The sequence below is a fragment of the Crocuta crocuta genome, unplaced genomic scaffold (assembly GCF_008692635.1).
Source record: "Crocuta crocuta isolate KB4526 unplaced genomic scaffold, BGI_CrCroc_1.0 scaffold271, whole genome shotgun sequence".
Taxonomy (NCBI): domain Eukaryota; kingdom Metazoa; phylum Chordata; class Mammalia; order Carnivora; family Hyaenidae; genus Crocuta; species Crocuta crocuta.
In genome coordinates this window covers 2,078,847-2,097,589 of record NW_027527824.1, presented here as the reverse complement: position 1 = coordinate 2,097,589, position 18,743 = coordinate 2,078,847, and the positions used below count along the sequence as shown (strand labels likewise).

Below are 18,743 nucleotides of genomic sequence, written 5' to 3'. Positions count from 1 at the left end.
TCTTCCTAGACTCAGTCATTCCTCTGGAGAGGGCAGAGGTAGTGTTGAGGACAATACCTTGGACAACAGGTCCAATAAATATTTGCCATAAATATGCAAAATAGGCCTCAGTTTGAGCTTAAATTATGCCCATTTTAAAAATTCACACAGGTGTGGGCATGTCCAGTGTGGCAGGCATGGGGAGTGCACTGCTCAGATTTCCTATGCAGAGAGCCTGCTGGGAGGAGTGTGGTTAGCTGACAGTCTCTAGCTGTAGCACCTTTGGAGTCTACCAGTGTTTAATACCATAGTCATGCTCTCTCTGTCCTTCTCCCTGTTAGTGACAGGGCACCGCAGATGTGCTAGTGCCAAGCCTTTCCTGCCCAACATGGGGTTCCTCTAATGGGCAGTCTTTGCTCTGCAGCTCCCTATTAGCCCAGCTGAGACTTTCTCAGAGGCACATTATTATTATTATCATTGCTATTATTATTCTCTCCAATCCTCCTTCTTTCTCCCCTCCCTTCACCAGTAGCAGAACTGCATTGCAGTCTGAGGCTCTCCTCTTCCCTTTCCCCTTTGTCTTTCACAAGGTGTTTCTCCCAGTAAATCTCTTACACTTCTTTTATTTTTTTTTTTAATTTTTAAAGTTTATTTACTTAGAGAGAGAGAGAAAGAGAGAGCAAGGGGAGGGCAGAGACAGAGAGGGAGAGAAAGAATCCCAAGCAGGCTCCATGCTGCCAGTGCAGAGCCTGATGCAGGGCTTGATCTCATGAACCTGAGATCCTGACCTGAATGGAAATCAAGAGTTAGACACTTGACCAACTGAGCCACCCAGGCGCCCCTCTTGCACTTCTTACTCCGTCTTGCCATCTGCTTCCTGGAGGTCCCAAACAGGCACTTCCAACCTAACTGGTCCAACTCACCAAAGGTCTATTTCTCATGAGTGCTTTAGGTCTCTCCTGGGAGGGAGAGATTTCCTTATCCTAAGGAAAGTGAGGATATGGGCAATGTGGATCCAGTTACAGAATCTTCAAAATCAAAGAGGAGTCTAAGTTCAACATTCGGTTTATCACAGATTGGTTTCCTGGCCTTGATGCAGCCCTGCCCCTTCCCCTTCCATTGGCACATGCTTAGTAATTTGCAGAAGGGAATGGGGGTGAGGAGGAATCAGCAAAATATAGAAGAGCTGCTTTACTAAAAGCTCTGGGTCAAAGGGCATAAATAATACCTATTGGAAGCCCATGTGACAAAGTATAACATGATAGAGGGAGAAAGGGATTCTGTACTGCACAATCCATATAATGGGTTCTGTGGACTGGGGTCCCTAGAAGGGTCAGTGTCACCTGGCATCCCAACAGCATAGCATGTGAGAATCAATCTCTAGGTCTCCCAGAAATTAACAGGAACATTTCTCAAGGAGCTAGTGTCCTCTGTAAGAGGTAGCGGCAAGAGCTTGCAAAACTATATACAAATTTGATTAACAGAGTATCAGAGCTGAAAGGAACTATAGAGATCATCTAGTGTGCTGATTCTCAAACTGTGTTTCATAGAAATTCTCAAAGGCCTGGGGAGAAGGAAGGAGTGCGGCAGACAAAATACAAATGTGTGGTAGTTCAAAGAAGGGAGAAATTAATTTGGCGCTAGAAAGTTTTCAATAAAAATAAGGGGATGAGCAGATGAATTAACCATCTAAGTCAAATGGCTAATAATAAGTGGAGGGGCTCAGCCAGCATGATTTCCTGGCTTCTTGTGTATCATCATGTGGGCCTTTAGCTGTTACTTTTATAATGTGGTGTCTGTGAGCAAATTACTCAGAACGGAAAGAATTTGGGGGTCATGTGTATGTTTTGTCTGTATATTCCTGCTCCTGGAAGAAGGACAGAGTGGATGTGATGTGCCTTTTGAATGCAGCTGGGTGACTCTAAACAAGTGTGCTTGTCCTGGAGTCTGGTTTTCATTATTTTTATATCCTCAGGCTTACAAATGAGCCAGGGCAGAGATGCCAACAGAAAGGCCTAATAGAAGGAATATATTTGTCCCTAATTTAGAATAAGTACAACCACACCCCACAGATTAAAATCCATGGAAACTTCCACTGCTCTGCAGCACTGTGTTGAACAGCATTTCCAAAAGAGGTCCATTATGCTCTTGAGAAGGGATTCCATATCGATAGTTTGAGGGAATGTTCCATATTATATCCTTGCCTAGGAGATTCATGTTACTCATAGAAAAGTCTCTGAAGAGCTTTGCAAAAGATGTCCGGTTTAGCCTTAATACAATGTTTTGCAAACTTGGTTACAAATGGAAACTTTTGTTCACGGAGTATCTATTACCACACAGAACACACTTAGGAAATGCTGAGGTCAAGACTACTGACTAGGAACAGAAGAGGTCTGGGTTGTGGTCACAGCTTTGCCTCTAATTTGCATTTTTCATCATCTTTGGACTTCAGTTTCCTCATCTGCAAAAGGAGAGGTTTGAAGTCAATGAGCTAGAGAGAAAAAAAAGGACTACTATTTATTGCACACTTACTTTGTCCATGCACTGACATGCTATCAGGGTCCTGACCTTAGAAGGGCCCCATGTTTGATTTAATCGGTGGTCACCATCTGCTGTCACCATCTTGAAATTCTTAATAATATTTAAACAAGGAGCTCTGCATTTTCATTTTGCACTGGGCCGCATACATTATGTAGCTGATCTTGCACGTGTGTGTGTATGTGTGTGTGGAGAAAGACAAAGAGAAAGGTTATCTCTAATATCTCATCCTCACATCAGTCTAGTGAGAATGTATGTGTACTATTATTTGTGATATACAGATATGGAAGCTGAGAACAAGAGGTCAAATAAATTACTCAAGGTCACATAGGGAGTGAATAATCAGGATTCCAAGCTAGTCCACAGGGTTCTCAAGCTTTTGCTCTTCCCACTAGACCAGCTGCCAGTGCAAACATTCTATAATTCTAAGATTCTTTTATTCTTTGAACTACTGGTAGATCTATCTCACTGTTCCAGTAACAGAAGAACCGCGTTACTACCATTTGTTGTATAAGTGACTATCTGGCTAAATGAATTAGGGAGTGATGGACTAGACATCAGGGAAAACATGGCTGGATGGCAGGGAATGAGTGGCTGTAGAAGTTAGACAAACATGGGATCTAACAAATCTGGTTCTGCCATTTACTAGCCATGTGACCTAGAGTGACCCACTGTACTCCTCTGTCTCCGTCTACCTCATAGGTCATTGTGAGGATTAAATGAAATAATGCATTGCTTAACACATGATAATCTCTCAAAGGATTATTACTATCCTGACCACACTAGATTTGCTATTGTGATATAAGAGGACCAATAAATAATTGATTTATTCAATAACAAGTGCAAGAACATTAGATTTCTTTACTTTTTTCTAAATCAAATCAAGCCAAATTTTAATTTCTCCAATTCAAATCAAATTAAATTTAGCTTCACTCTCACCTACCACATTGATGGGGATGCCAAAATCTCAGGGCTTACCCAACCTAGAAAACCTGGGGAAGTGTCTTCAGCGCATTGTAGTTGTAGCTCACTGTTGAGGCAGGTGTGTTGTAGTCTGATGTATCTGGCCCAATTGCTCAAGGCATCTACTCTTTCTAATCTAAACCTGACCACCAGGTGGCCAAAGCCATGGTGTCTTTATTGTTACCACTGCCAAAAATACAAGGAGAGAGCCAAGTGCAGGTCCCCACCACCCCTCCATCCACCTGGCTTTGAGTCTCCCTCCCAAGTAATCCAGCTTTGTCCCGTCAAGAATATATATGTTGGAAACAGACCTCTAAATGTTTTTACCTTGAGGTAAAGGAAGCCTCCCAACCTACAAAGGACTAACTGTCCTTCCAAAGAGGGTAGAGATCAAAATGTTCTATGTCTTTTTACTAAGTCCACTGCAGAAAAAAAATTAATTGACTTAATTAATTCAATTACACTATATTCTCAAGCTTTTTCTTTTCCTTTTCTTTAAGTTAAAAAACATTTTTTAATGTTTATTTTTGAGAGACAGAGAAAGACAGAGCATGAGCAGGGGAGGGGCAGAAAGGGAGGGAGACACAGAATCTGAAGCAGGCTCCAGCTGTCTGTGCTGACAGCTCAGAGCCCGGTGCGGGGCTCAAACCCACAAACCATGAGATCATGACCTGAGCTGAAGTGGGATGCTTAACCAACTGAGCCACCCAGGCACCCCTCTTTTCCTTTTTTAAAAAATGTTTATCTGTTTATTTTGGGAGAGAGAGTGTGTGTGTGCACAAGGAGGGGAGGGGCAGAGAGAGAGGGGGAGAGAGAGAATCCCATGTAGGCTCCATGTTGTCAGCACAGAGCCCGATGCAGGGCTTGCTTTCATGAATCGTGATATGACCTGAGTCAAAATCAAGTGTCAGACGCTTAACTGCCTGAGCCCCTACCCACCCCCCCCAACCCCCCGGAACCTCAAACTTTTTCATCTTCTGTGAAGTCACCTGTAAACTGTTTCTCCCTTGGCCACTATATTTCACATCTAAGCCTATAGGTCTTACCTTTACTCCAAACTAGAGAAGCCAAGGGGGTGGGGAAAGGACAATATTAGACAAATTATGTTGCTGATTCTCCCAATTTGTGGGTGAGAATTTTCAAAATCAACCGTTTGGAATTCCACATTTCAGATCTTCTGAACCCCTTGAGAACAATGAGCAGTGGGTGGAAAAAATACAGGCTTTGGAAGCCTTGATTTATAGGAGTGCATTTATATGTAATGGCACAGAAGGCTTGGTAATTGGATATTGGAACAGGCTAGGGCACTGATGTCCATGGACTCAGTAAAAGGACAGGAACTGTTGGGCCACTTAGTGCACATAAAGCATATAGTTATGTTGGGTGTCTGCCAAGTGAAGGGCAAAATTAGAATTTTGCTTCTAATTTAGCAGCAGAGTTCTAGACCTGTAGTGCTGGGCCCTCTAGTGGCTAGTTCTTATTCAATGACCGTAACACTGTTTTCTCTAGTTCTCTAGTTCTTCAAAGAACTGATCACTGTCTCATCTTCTTTTTGGTTTTGCTAGAACCACTAACTGCCCCTATCTATATTCTCTCATTCTCTGTCATTTCTATCTCGAGGGAAAGGTTGCTTCTCTTAGAACCAGACTGAGATAGAGAGTGGCATGCAGGTTTGGGGGGAGGGGCGGTATCTCAGTAAGGAGGTGAGAGGGCAGAGGGAGGAGCTAACTCACAGTGTGGTTGCAGCTGAAGCCTCAGCTGATCCTATCAGGGAGTTCTGGAGTTGAGGTGGCACCTGAATTGTCCCAAACCGATGCCATGGAACCAGAACATTATATGCCTGCATCAGTCCAGTCTGTCATTGGTTGTGAGTCACCTCCAGGAAGGGTTATAGCCTTGGGTGAAATAGTTACTGGTGGCCCAGGACAACACACACTGAGGGATGCAGCTGGGAGCCGGGAGCAGCTCACATTCCCAGCAGCTGGATGATGTGGAAGATCTGGCCACAGGACCCTGTATCCACTCCTGGGAGTTTGCACTCACACTCATGGGTTCCCTGAGTACTTCATTTCTCTCTTTTGTCAGTTTCCCCTTGATTCAGGAAGGAAAAGTCCAGAAATGAAAGTCAGGAGACAGATTCTAGCATAGACTCCTGCCGTATTACCTTAAGTATGTCACCTAAATTATCCCAGCCTAAGGGCTAGGAAGAAGAGCTCAACAACAATGTTTCACCACTAAAGTTTTTTTCTTAGTGTTTCTTTATTCATTTTTGAGAAAGAGAGAGAGTGCCTGCATCCTCGCAAGAGGGTGTGGGGAGGGGCAGAGAGAGAATCCCAAGCAGGCTCTGCATTGTCAGAACCTGACCCAGGGCTCGAACCCACGAACCGTGAGATTATACCCTGAGCCGAAATCAAGTCAGACACTCAATTGACTGAGTCACCCAGGTGCCCTGTTTTACCATTTAAATTTTACAGGGGCACCTGGGTGGTTCAGTCAGTTAAGCGTCCGACTTAGGCTCAGGTCATGATCTTGCAGTTGGTGGGTTCAAGCTCTGCATCGGGCTCTGTGCTGACTGCCAGCTCAGAGCCTGGAGCCTGTTTCAGATTCTGTATCTCCCTCTCTCTCTGACCCTCCCCTGCTCACGCTCTCTCTCTCTCTCTCTCAGAAATAAATAAAAAACATTAAAAAACTTTTAAATTTACAAAGTGTTCTCACCTTCACTTTTAAGGGAAACCACCGAACCAAACTCTCTAAATAAAATGAGATAATGGAGAGAGAAATAGTTTGAAAGATTGACAGTACATATATATGTGAGAGGTTATGTAGCATAATTCTCATAATTATGTTAATTCATTCTAATATTTATTAAGCATCTACTTTGTGCCAAGCTTTATCCTAGTTGGCGGGAGCATAGAGATACATAAGACATGGTCCCTGCTTGTGCCTTTGCGTTATTTCTAGGAGAGGAAAAGACATGCAACATGGTAAAAATTATCACAGAATCATAAACAGGGTAGTAAGATGGGTGAAAGAAGCCTCAGTCTGTTAGGGAGGGGCAGATATGGGTTCAAAGTAAAGCTTCATAGAAATAGAACGTTTTCATAGGTAGAAAACCAGAAGTGGGTGAGCTAATCTTTGTCCCCATGAAGGCAGGGACCATGTCTACCCTATTTGCTGCTGTGTTCTTAGTACCAAACACATTACCTAAAACTAAGTGCTTAATAAATATTTGTTGAATGAATACCATATGTTCTCACTCATACGTGGAACAGGAGAAGCTTAACAGAGGACCATAGTGGAGGTGAAGGGCAAAAATAGTTAAGGAGAGAGAGGGAGGCAAACCACAAGAGACTTAAATACTGAAACAAACTGAGGGTTGATGGGGGTTGGGGGAGAGGAGAAAATGGGTAATGGGCATGAAGAAGGGCACTTGTTGGGATGAGCCTTAGGTGTTATATGGAAACCAACTTGACAATGAACTATATTTAAAAAAATTTTTTTAATAAAATAAGTAAAAAAATATTTGTTGAATGAATGAATGAATAATAAACTGAGAGCAGAACTGTAAGCCTGCAGTTATTCTACAGAGCTCTTTTCAGATGTACATAAATAACCCCACCCCCTCTCTGACTAAGGGAGATGAGGCAATGATTCACATTAGATGCTTTCTTGAGATTAAATCCTTCTAATCTCCCAACAGATTCTGTGGATGGCTTCTCTGTTCCCCTTGTCCTCAGTGTTTAGAGTCAATGCTATAAAGACCCAGGGACCCTCACCCAAGAACTGTCCTAGTTGGTTTGTTATTCCCATAGAATTGTGACAATGTCCTCTCTTCTCTTTGAGGCATCCTGGTTGAGGATGGAAAGAGTTGGGCAGGGATGAGATTGTGGTTGTCCTACATGATCCCTGAAGGGGAACAGAGAGGCCAGCCACAGGCTGCTGGGAGATTAGGAGGATGTACATTCGAGAAAGGATCTAATGTAACTATCAAAGGAACGAGCTACTGTGGGGATGATGTGGTTTGAAGTGGTTGGAGTTTCAACGGCCAAGAAAGAATACTTGAGACGTTTTTGGTGCAAAAAGGTAGTTTTATTAAAGCATGTGGACAGAACCCATGGGCAGAAAGAGCTGCACTGGGACTGGGAGAGGTGACTGATTATATACCTTCAAGTTGGGAGAGGGTTAGGGATAAAGTCTCTAAGGAATTTTGGAAACAAGGTTTCCAGGACCTTGAAAGACTAGCTCCTGTTACAAAAGGGTCATTTATTATTGTTTAGTAAAAACTCAGTCATGAGACCCTTCAGATGTATATCAGGGGGCTGTAAGCTTGGAGTATGATTGCCAACAGATATCTTACAAGGTAGAGGTAAAGGAAGTTTCCAAGGAATTTTTATAGGTTCAAGTAAACTTACAGGATCCTGGAGATTGGGATAATGTTAAGCTAAGATTGCCTTTTGCCCTTAGCAAAGTATTATCATCGAGGCAGCTGAGCTCCTAGAGGAAGGTCACTGTGCCTGTGCCAAGGACTTGTCAGTGGGATGTAAGTTATCAGGAAATTTAATTTTTTTCCTCCTGCCATTGTTTCCCACTTCAGGGAGAACATGGGCTTTGAATGCAGGCAAGTCAGTGTTAAAATCAAGACAGCCTCATGTATTAGCTGAATGTTAAAGAAGCTATTTCACCTCTGAACTTCTGTTTCCTTATCTATAAAATGATGGTTTAGAAAAGTTAAGAGCTTGTGAGAAGGTGAAATAAGGTAACATGCAAATTCTCAACACAGTGCCTAGCAGAGATTGGCTGCTCATCAAAAACTCATTTTTCTTCACTTTTTCTTTCCTGGTCACTACTTTCTAACTCTCCTGCTCCCCAGGAGCTCATTCTCTGTCAGTGTTTAACCACTGCCACAGATGGGTTCTCGGATTTCATCTAGGCAGATCATATTCTTGGTTTCTTAGTGACACCTGAAATAGGATTCTTTTTCCCACACAATGTTGGCTGAAAGCCTTGCTTTGTCTATTTCCCTTATGCTTAAACCAGTATCTTGGATATTACCATTCCTAGGAGAGACGAGACAAGATTCACCCATACCAGGAAAAAAAAATGAGCAAAGGTCACACTGCCAGGACAGGCTTAGATATACCCACAAGGCTATGACCTCTGCATCCCACCCCCCCAAAACATGACCAAGTCAGAGTAACAGCACTTCTTTCTTCTTGATAAGGCTGTACATTTTTCATTCATGGCCCGTCCTGGGGAAAAGAGTGAGGAGGGTAGGGTGAAGATGACTAGCTGTCCACCAAAATCCATTCTTCCCTTCCATAGTAATAGAGATTTGGCCAGGACATCACTGCCCAGGCAGAAACCTCATTTGCCAGCTTGCCTTGCAGCCAGTGGTAGTCATGTTACTAAGCCCTTGTCAATGAGTGTGAGCAGTCGGGATGCGTGCAACTTTTGCCTTGTTTGCTTAAGAGGAAATCCTGGCCCTGGTTTTCTATTATTTCTCTCTCCTCACTACCTAGAAATGCTCCAACCAGAGGGAACTTGGAAGGTGCATGTAGAAGATGGCAGTCATTATCCTAAGTCCCTGAATGACGGAGTAGAGTACAGCCATCCACATACTTGCAGTCCTGCCTTGGACCTCCTAATCAAATCCTTGATGTTGTTCGTAATATCCTTCTTCAATTCTCCAGAAAACATCCATGAATACTTCCCTCTCCTCTTCTTGACCATCATTTGTAATAACCTTTCCCCACATTATCTGGTACTTAACTACATCAGTTCTGTTTGGTGTTACCTTGTTTTATTCTCCATTTGGCATGAGCTTCTTGCCTGTTAAACTAAAAGGAGCTCCTGAGATGTGACACCTTTGCTTCTACTCTTGTTTCCCTAACAGCACATCTGTAGTAGACACTCACAGAGCCCAAAGAGGTCCCCTTCTCCAGATGCTGTGGGTATTGGCTGCCATCAGCTCAGAACTGCTCCCTTCTCCAGAGATTTGAGCTTCAGTCAGAAGTGAGCACCCCTCTGAGGCTAAGTACCCCCTCTAGCAGCCATCAGCCAATGATGAGTGACACAGGGCAGAAAATGATAGCCGTAAAAGGTGGGGCAATTCTGTGATGGAATAGTGAGCTTCAGAACCTTCCTGAGGAACCAGGCTGTTGTAAACCTCCAATTAGGACAACTTCCTTGCTTAGCTTTCTCCCACTGTGCTACCCTGCAGTAGCTCACAGGTGCCACCTGTCTCCAGAGAGTTGCCCTCAGCTGATGAGATCCTCCTTACAACCCTCTTCTTGTCCCCCACTCCCCACCAGGGTGGCCCACAAACAATGACTGACTACATGGGGGCATAAAAGGGCAGCCCCCCTTGCCTCAAGGGGCTGTAATCCTGCTGTGTAGTCTGTGCCCCTGCCATGAAGACCAGTTCCCTGAGGATCAGGCCAGGGACATGACATGAGACACACTTTAGCTCTTTCCCTTTCCTATCTACTTCCCTCTCTCCCTTGTAGGTTTTTCCGCAAAAGTGCCCCATCAATAAATGCATGTCTCAGATTCTGCTTCTAGGGTACCCAGCCTCAACCTGTCAGGGTTAGTGCTGTGCTATCATTTCCCCAGATGACTTTCCCATTCATTTCAAAGGACAATTCAGATCCACACCCTGGGTTGGGTGTACCATGGTGCCAAAGTTGGGTCGAATGTGGTGCAGCAGTTAGAGGAGGAACTATTGGGGTTTACTGACTTAATTATAAGGCATACCTACTAATAAGGGTTGTTACGTGGGTATTAGAAGGTAAATGAGTTAATGTGTATAAAATGCTTAGACCACTACCTGACATATATATATATCAAACTATCTTAAATGTTAGAGCAGGGATTTCTTTGATATTCTTTACTTATGTATTCCAAGAGTGCCTAGATGAGTGCTTGGCACATAGTAGGTCCTCAATAAATATCTGGTGAATGAGGGATTATTGTTTTGCTTTGAGGGCTCAAGGTGATGTTCTGGGATCTGGCCAGCAGAGGGCAGAACCAGTGCAGATAAAAAATTCTATGTGCTGAGAGGGTATTGCCACTGAACTCCCCAAGCATTTGGGGTGGGGTAGAGCTGGGCAGTGGGGAGAGGAGTAATGACGTATATAGAGCCCTTACTTTGTGAATTCAGACAAATAAGTAGTTCTGGCTCTGGAGTTGCCCTGGTGTCTGTAGCTCTTCTTTTGAACTTGTGACTGACTGCCCCACGCTCCCTTCAATGAATCACCTTTCCTGTTAATGTTAATATACACTGGGTTTCTGCAAGTTGCAAGCAAAAGAACTTATATTATTTTATTATTTAACCCTGTAAGTGTAAGGACTCTGTGAAGGGAGCCACTTCCATGGTTAGGGACACTGAAGTCCCAAAGATGCCACACTGGGCCTGCTTCCTGCCCAATTTCCCAGCCAACCACTCTCTTTAGGTGTGTAGTTTCACCACATTTCCACCCCCACTTGTTCTCTTCTTTCACTGTGCCCACTCAGATCAGTCCTATCGTTTCAAGACCCACTTCAAATTCTACCTTTGTCCGACTCCTCAAAATCTATGCAGTCTCATTGTTGACAACCCTTCTAGCCTGACCACTCATTCCTATACTTGGTTGCATTTCCTATTTGTGAGTTTGGACTGGATGGTCTCTAAAGTCTCGTTCAACTGCAGACTTCTGAATCTGTTGTCTTCCCATATGTCAAATCTTCTTAAATAGGTCTCTGCCTTCTCCTTCAAGAAGAGCTGAGGAAAGCTAATAAGCCTGGGTGGCTTAGTCAGTTAAGCATCTGACTCTTGATTTCAGCTCAGGTTATGATCTCACAGTTGTGGGACTGAGTCCCACATGAGGCTCTGCACTGACAGCGGGGAGCCTGCTTGGCATTCTCTCTCTCTCTCTCTCTGCAGCTCCCTTGCTCATGCTTGCTCTCTCAAAATAAATAAATAAACATTAAAAAAAAAGAAGAGCCAAGGAAAGGCTTGAGCACACATGGGGTTCAGCACAGATTTGCAGGGAGTTAACACAACTGTTCATTGGAGTGAATGTGTTCTGTATCTTTCATTCAAGAAACACAGAGGCATTTATTTTGATTTTTTTCAAGGTGAAATAGCTCCCCTTCCCCAATTATACAAGTAGCATACTTATGGTCAAATAAATCAAAATTACATAATTTTTAAGTAAAAAATGGAAAACCACAATCCTCTTTTCCAGAGATAATTGCAATCAATTATCAGAGTTTTTACTATTTACAAATATGTATGTTTCAATAGGGACTTCTGAAAACCCTATGTAGATCCCTTAAGCAAAAATCAAACAGAACAGAGAGAGGTTCCAACCTGGGATTTGTAGCTTGTAAGGTATTCACTTTTCACATTGCACATATTAGGCTGAACCATATGAAAACTACTGATATTCAGCTGCTTTTGATGTACAAACACAATTTTATAGTTTAACCTAATGTATGTGAAGACTAGAATGTCAGCACTGGTAGAGCTCTTAGAGACTTTCAAGTAGAACTGTTTCATTGTAAGGAGGTGGGAAAAGGATCAGAGAAAGACGTGAACACCCAGTTCATGTACCAGAATCCTTCTACTGAACCGGGTACCTGCCTTGCATATGCTCCTTCTTTTACTACGGTAATCTTCTAGGTGTGATAATAATCTTCAAGAAGCAGATTTCAATTTGGTATCAGAAAATTCCTCCCAGAATTTAATCAGCTCAGAAGAGGCTATGTTAGAGGTAGTGACTGGAGATGTGGTGGGGAAGGGCACTGTGACATGGCTGGAGAGGCACACGAATCATGGAGCAAAGACCCTGAACATGCAGGGTTCTGCACTTGCATGGATCCTTAGGGTCTTAGGAAGGGTCCTAGTAATGTATTAACATTATGTTTTTGTAATATTTGCAAAAGCGAAATATTTTGGAATTCTTTTTCTTAAGGAGGCTTCCCAGAATTGTATATGTTTCAGGCCTGGATCCTGTCCCGTGTGGCACAGTTTTGAAAAGCACTAGGCAGCGAAGCCAGCGCTCCTAGGTTCTAGTTATGGCATTAACTAGATGGGCAGTTATGATGCCCATCATTCCCAGATGGGCAGAATGGTACTTACTTTGCTTCCCTCACAGGGGGTAAAATCACAAATGTTACATGTCTTCAAAAATATAAAATGTGAACAAGTATAAAAGTAACGTTACTCATTTCTTATCTATGATATGGTAATCACTGCTGCTTTTCATAGTCGTTGAAGATAACGCATCAAAAAATATGTTCTCCATGCATCTTCCTGTTTCATTTTCTTCTGCGACAGCTTTCTTTTCTCCTTCCGCCAGCCTCCATCTCCTAGCTCCCAGTACTCCAGCCACTTGACCAGCTGTTGGTTACTCTCTTTTGCTACTTCTATATATTTGTTCATGGGGCTCTCATGTTCTATAAAGTCCATTTTTACTGGGAAAAAAAATCTTTATCCACAAGGCCCAGGTCTGCCAGCCCCTCTCCTCCCACCCTAATAATGACCACGTTTTCTTGTTGATCTTACCGATGGGGACACTGAGACCTGATGTGGTCCAGCACTGAGTTCTGGTGTCTTGATATTCTGCCATTCCCGGCCCCCTAGCATCAGATCATAGACACACGATTCTTGATGTACACGTGATAGGGGTCGCTGCGCTTGTCCACTTTGCGGGAGCGGGTATATCCCAGGATGAGGCTGCCTACAGTGACAGCAAATAGAAACATGACAAAGAGAATGTACATGTAAGAGTTGTCATCACGGCCAGGTAGGTTTGCCCGCCGCTCCTTTGTCAGGCTGTCTGGCCCTGGCCGGCAGAGCAGGTTGCTGTGAAGAGTGGCATTTAGAGCCTTCAGCACGGCGTGCAGGCTTTCATACCAAGTTTCAGTCCCATTGGTGGTCTCCATAGCAACAGGGATTGAAGTGGGCAAAGAACCAGAGGACGCTCTGTTGGGGACAGAAAAGAGAGAAGAGATGGCTTCCGTCATCTGCAGCTTGAATTCCGTCCTGACTCCTTCAGACCCCAGCTAAAATCCCAACGTCACGGTTTAGTCTACTTATTTGTTTACTTGTCTGTCTTCTACTTGATTCACTAGACTGCCAGGTCAATGAAGGCAGGGACCGTGTCTGTTTTACTAACTGCTATATGCAAACACTTAAGACATCACGATAGATGCTCAATAACTACTTGTGGAATAAAGGCTTCCTTGACCATTGTAATCTATATTAATCTTTTTTTTTTTCTTATTCTATAAATCACTAAGCTTTAGGCTACAAGGACTTTAGGGATTATTTACTCTAATTCCTTCCATTTTATACAAAGGGAAGCCGAGGCCCACAGAGAATTAAGTGGCCTGTCCACAATCACAGAGAATATTGGAAGTAGAGCCAAGACAGTGTCCCTCTCTGCGATGGCCGGCTTAGAGGTCCTTTGGTTCCTGGGCCAGCTCTCGGCAGGACTGTGTGGCACCATCGGAAGACGTTATCCAGAACCCCCCTTCAGCACAGTTGTTTTTTATATTCCACAGACAACATTTACAAGATGTTTGGGGATGACTTAGGTTTCACCCTACCTGGAGACCAGAGGCTGGGTCATTTGATCTCTCAAGCATCCTATGTCCCAAACATTCTAGGTATTGCTAGCTATTTAGGGGAAATTCTGTTGGAAAAGAGGTGGTGGGGGAAACAGGGAGAGGCTGATAACCACTACAGACACCAGGGAAAAGAAGAACAGGGCTGGACCTGAGGACAGGGCAGTGAAAGGAACACTCAGTCTGGTTTGGAGTTTTTCCTACCCCAGGGAGAGAAGAGATAAGCACTTCAACTCTCCTGCCTTGTGACACAAAGTCACTGTGTACCTGGTATATAATAAAATTTCCTTCCCCTTCCTCTTAGATATCCGTAGTCTGTAATGTAGAAAAACATCCAAAGATAGTCTGTATCCTAATCTCTGAAAAATCACGTCATTCCCTTTAAACAAGGCTTCACACTCACTTCTTCCAGGAAGACTTCTTCGAGTGCTCTCTATCCCTTAACGGTATTCCACAAGCTTTATTGTTGCAGCCTTCCCTTTGAGCCAGCACTTATATGTAAGGCACTGTGTTATTGCCTCTTGTTATTGATAAGGGTATAAGCAGGCCACACACTCCTGGTCAGCAGGACTGTGTCTCTCCCTCAAGTCTAGCGGATTACCCTGAGACTGGCTGGGTGTTGTGTTTTCCCAGGGGTCTACCTAGTCACTGGCTGGCTGTTCTTCCTTCAATGGTCTCCAGTAAAAATGGCTACTTCAGGGACTTACCCACAGGCCAAACCCTCAGAGTTCACTAACTGGTTCCAAAGCCCTCCTTTATCTAGGTAGATCTGTTAACCTAACCAAAGTTAACAAACTTGAATATTACCCATATGGTCTCTTCCAAAGAAAAGATGACTGTTATGACCATGATAAATATTCATGAATAACCCTATGAATGCAGAAGTTAGGGGGAAGAATCCAAATAATACAGCAGTCATCCAGGACTGGCTTATATTTCATGCAAGGCCTTTGGGGCTTCCTGATATGTAGTACTTGGACTACCTCATCTGGATGGGGGAGGGGAAAAGAACAAGGGCTCATGGAGTTAAGGTCCAGAAGGCAGAGATTCTCATCTACTACCCCACTTGTCAAGTAAGAAATTTGTGCCTTCTTCTTCCCTTGTATGGGCCAATGGAAAGCAGGAGCAGCACAATGAAATTAGCGACTCGACTCATCATTCAGCCAGTCATCATTTATGGAGGCCCACTGTTAGGCAGGCCTTATACTGGGAGCTTGGGGGGACTCAAACACAGTCCCTGCACTTAGGGACATATTGCCAGCTGATGTATAATGCAAGCAACAAGCCAAGGGCTACTGGGGCTTAGAGGAAGAAGGAACAAGTTCTGATCAGGGCTCAGAGAGTATTCACAGTGACTGAGGCATCTGAATTGGACCTTGAAAGGATTTTAAGAAGTAGAGAGTGCAAGAAAAGTAAAGAGGTAAATAAGCATGACAACAAAAGTGTTTAGAAGAGTCTGGGTGGCTCAGTCGGTTAAGTGGCTGACTTCAGCTCAGGTCATGATCTCATGGTTCATGAGTTCGAGCCCTGCGTTAAGCTCTATGCTGACAACTTAGAGCCTGGAGCATGCTTCCGATTCTATGTCTCCCTCTCTCTCTGCCCCTCCCCTGCTCATGCTCTCTCTCAAAAATAAACATTAAAAATTAAATTAAAAAAAAGAGATAGGACATGAGATAAAGAGACTGCTCTGAAGTAGATCATGGAGAGCTTTGAGTGTCAGGCTGCAGAGTTGGAACTTTATCCTGTAGTTGGGGAAGAGCCATCGAACAGTATTTTTTAAAGGGAATACAATAATGAGATTCGTGCTTTGAAAGGACACTCTGGCTGCTATGTGGACTGGAGGAGGCAAGAACTGAGGCAGGGAGCCTAATGACAATGGTCTTGAAATAGTTCAGGCAGAAGACACTGAGTCCTGAGCTGGGGCCATGAGGATGACAAGGTGGGGGCAGGAGTTAAGATCGTACAGATGTGATTTGTGAGAGGTATGTGGGGAATGGCTTAGGGAAAAAGGGGCCTCAGACAGTTTTACGGGCAGATAACAGATAGATGGAGTGCCTGGAAGATCCCACTTTGAAGAAAATGGGCTTCGTGCCCTGTACTGGCTTTAGTTTCCTCATCTGTCAAAATGATTATCATCAGGAGTTGTTCAATGGGTACAGAGTTTCAGTTTTGCAAGATGAAAAAGTTCTAGAGATCTGTTGTACAATGATCTGAATACAGTTAATGATACTGAGCTGTACACTTAAAAATGATTAAATTTAATCATAAATTTTTAAATGATTAAATGGTAAATTTTATGTATTTTTTAAACCATGATTATAAACAACAATGAAAGAAGACTATTATCCCTGTCCTGCCTCCCTCCAGGCTTGCTTGAGCGTATACTCTTATTGTGGTGGAAAAAATGTTTAAATCTAGTAAAAATGTATACACAGTACACACAGTGAAGATGAGGTCTCCCTATCCGCAGTAGTCCAGGACTCTTTCCCAGAGCAGTCACCGTTACCAGTTTTCTTAGATATCTTCTGCAGAGTAGTTTCAACTGACAGGGCAGAGGAAGGGCAACCTGAATCTGGAAGACTCACCAAATAGCAGGCAAATTCTCTGGCTCTGAGTCAGCCTCAGGAATCTCCCTGTGGGTGCACTAAGACTCCTCCGCCCCTCAGCCTCTTCAGGGTGTCTCTGGCCACATCTGGGGTCTCAGTATTGACACTGGGAGCTGGGAAGACCCAGTGCTGGAAAGCAGGGGAGGAGGCAGGGAAGGAAGAAATCAGACACACAGAAAAATCTTTAGAACTGGGGTGGATCTCCCAAGGCCTGGGCCCCAAGAGTTGTGCAATAGCCTTGCTGTTGGCACTAACCAACCTCCCCCCCTCGCATTTCCCCTCCCCTTCCTGCAGCAGCTGGGTCAGGCCAGCCTAGGGTTGCAGTTACAGGAACTGTGCAGTGGCCAAGGAACATCTGATTGCTGTCCCCCAACTCCAGGCCCATGATGTCTCTATTGGATGACTTTATGAGAAACCTCAGTTTCACATGTGGACTCCTGCTCAGGGAGCAGCTAATAGTGCAACTAAAATATTCCCTTTCTCAAGAGTACAGGTATCATAGCAGAAGTCTCTAAAAGGTTGAAGGAGCCTGAGAATGATGTGTGTGGCAGAGTGGCATCTGGCACTTGGGTTGGTATTTTACATAGGCACAAATGATGTTCCCAATGGAACTATTTGGATGGACTGGGTAATACATGGTCACAGCACCAGCACTATCTGTAGCACAGCTCATTGTGAAAATTAAAGAAGAAAATTGCAGTGTCTGGTACTAGGTGCCGCACAGAGGTGGTGATAGTTTTATTTTTGCAGAGCAGAGGCTGGCAGGACTTTCAGAGTCCACTTAGTCTAACCTTTAGTTAACCTCCTTCATTTTACAGTTTAGGAAATGGAAACCCAAAGAGCTGTCTTGGTTCAGTTGCTACTTGTGTGACTTTGGGCATGTGACTTCCCTTTTCTGAGCCTCAGCTTCTGTCTGCATCTATAAAATGAAGGGGTTTTAACTACGTAATCTGCCAAGGTTCCCGTCAGCTCTGACATCCCGCAAAGGTATAAATCACAAAACCACACTGTGAGATTATGGGAGATTGGATAGGCTGGTGGGAGAGGTATTTTGGGGTCATTCTAGAGCCCCTAAATCACAAGATAGGGAAGGTTGCAGGCTTTTTTTTTTTCTTACAGATTAAAGATGTAACTGAGACCAGAACTAAGTTGCACTGAATATTCCTGCCTAGATAAACTGAGAGCCAAGTCAGTTGACTTGTTTGTTTTTCTTAAACAGCTCATCTGCCCAGGTGATCTAGCCAGGGAAGGAGGCTGACTCTGTGCAGAAAATGGGGGTGGAGGGACAGTGTGGGGGATGGGGTGGGCTCCAATACAGGGTTTAGGGAGGGCAGTGAAGGTTCATGAAATCACTCATCCCTCAGATCCTCCTTCTGGGGCCTCTGGATAGGCCCAGAAGTTTGTGGTTCTGACAGGAGAAGCAAGGAAGCCACTCTTATGTATCTTTAGGTCCTGGGTTGGGGTAGGAATGAGGGCCTGGGTGCAAGGGCCTCCTGCTGGGTCAGGAGAGACTGATAAAGAATGGGTTGTTCTCTGTGAGCTGCCTCTAGGTCCAAGGATTGGCAGTTGGCAACACTGAGAATTTTGTCTCTCTTTCTGAGCTCCTCACCCTCTGTTGTCAAGATAGTCACTGATTGTAAAGTTCATAAAGGGGCAGATAGAGCTCTGCTCTAGAGTTCTTAACTTGAAACAGAAGATAGCTCAGTTATCAGGAACTGATGACACTGAAAGAGGTTTTAAAGATTACTTAGAATCTAGATTCTAGGCCAAGGCCTCCATTTTGTAGATGGGGAAACAGAAGCTCTGAGAGGGTGGGTGACTTGCCCAAAATGACATAGCTAGTGAAGGTCAGAGCTCTGATGAGGACGAGGTCTCTGGGGTTTTGGGGGGCATGTGCTCTTAAGGTGCTCTTCCCACCACAAGTGGCAACATTCCCTGCTTCTGAGTTGTGCATCACACGGAACACAGTCTTCTCGTGTTCTGTAGCATCCTATCCTCTAAGTCCATACTTTTTACTTTTTCCTGTACTGCAGATTCTCACCAATC

General features: G+C 44.0%; 1 protein-coding gene across 1 annotated transcript; it reads right to left on the bottom strand.

The window, feature by feature from the left end:
* Positions 1-11,580: 11,580 nt before the first annotated feature.
* KCNE3 (potassium voltage-gated channel subfamily E regulatory subunit 3) lies at positions 11,581-16,823 on the bottom strand. The gene is made up of 2 exons (XM_077777980.1): positions 16,677-16,823; positions 11,581-13,447 (listed from the first exon to the last, which is right to left on the bottom strand). The coding sequence occupies exon 2, from the start codon at positions 13,405-13,407 to the stop codon at positions 13,108-13,110; it is 300 nt and encodes a 99-aa protein (XP_077634106.1). The 5' UTR covers positions 13,408-13,447; positions 16,677-16,823; the 3' UTR covers positions 11,581-13,107.
* Positions 16,824-18,743: the final 1,920 nt, after the last annotated feature.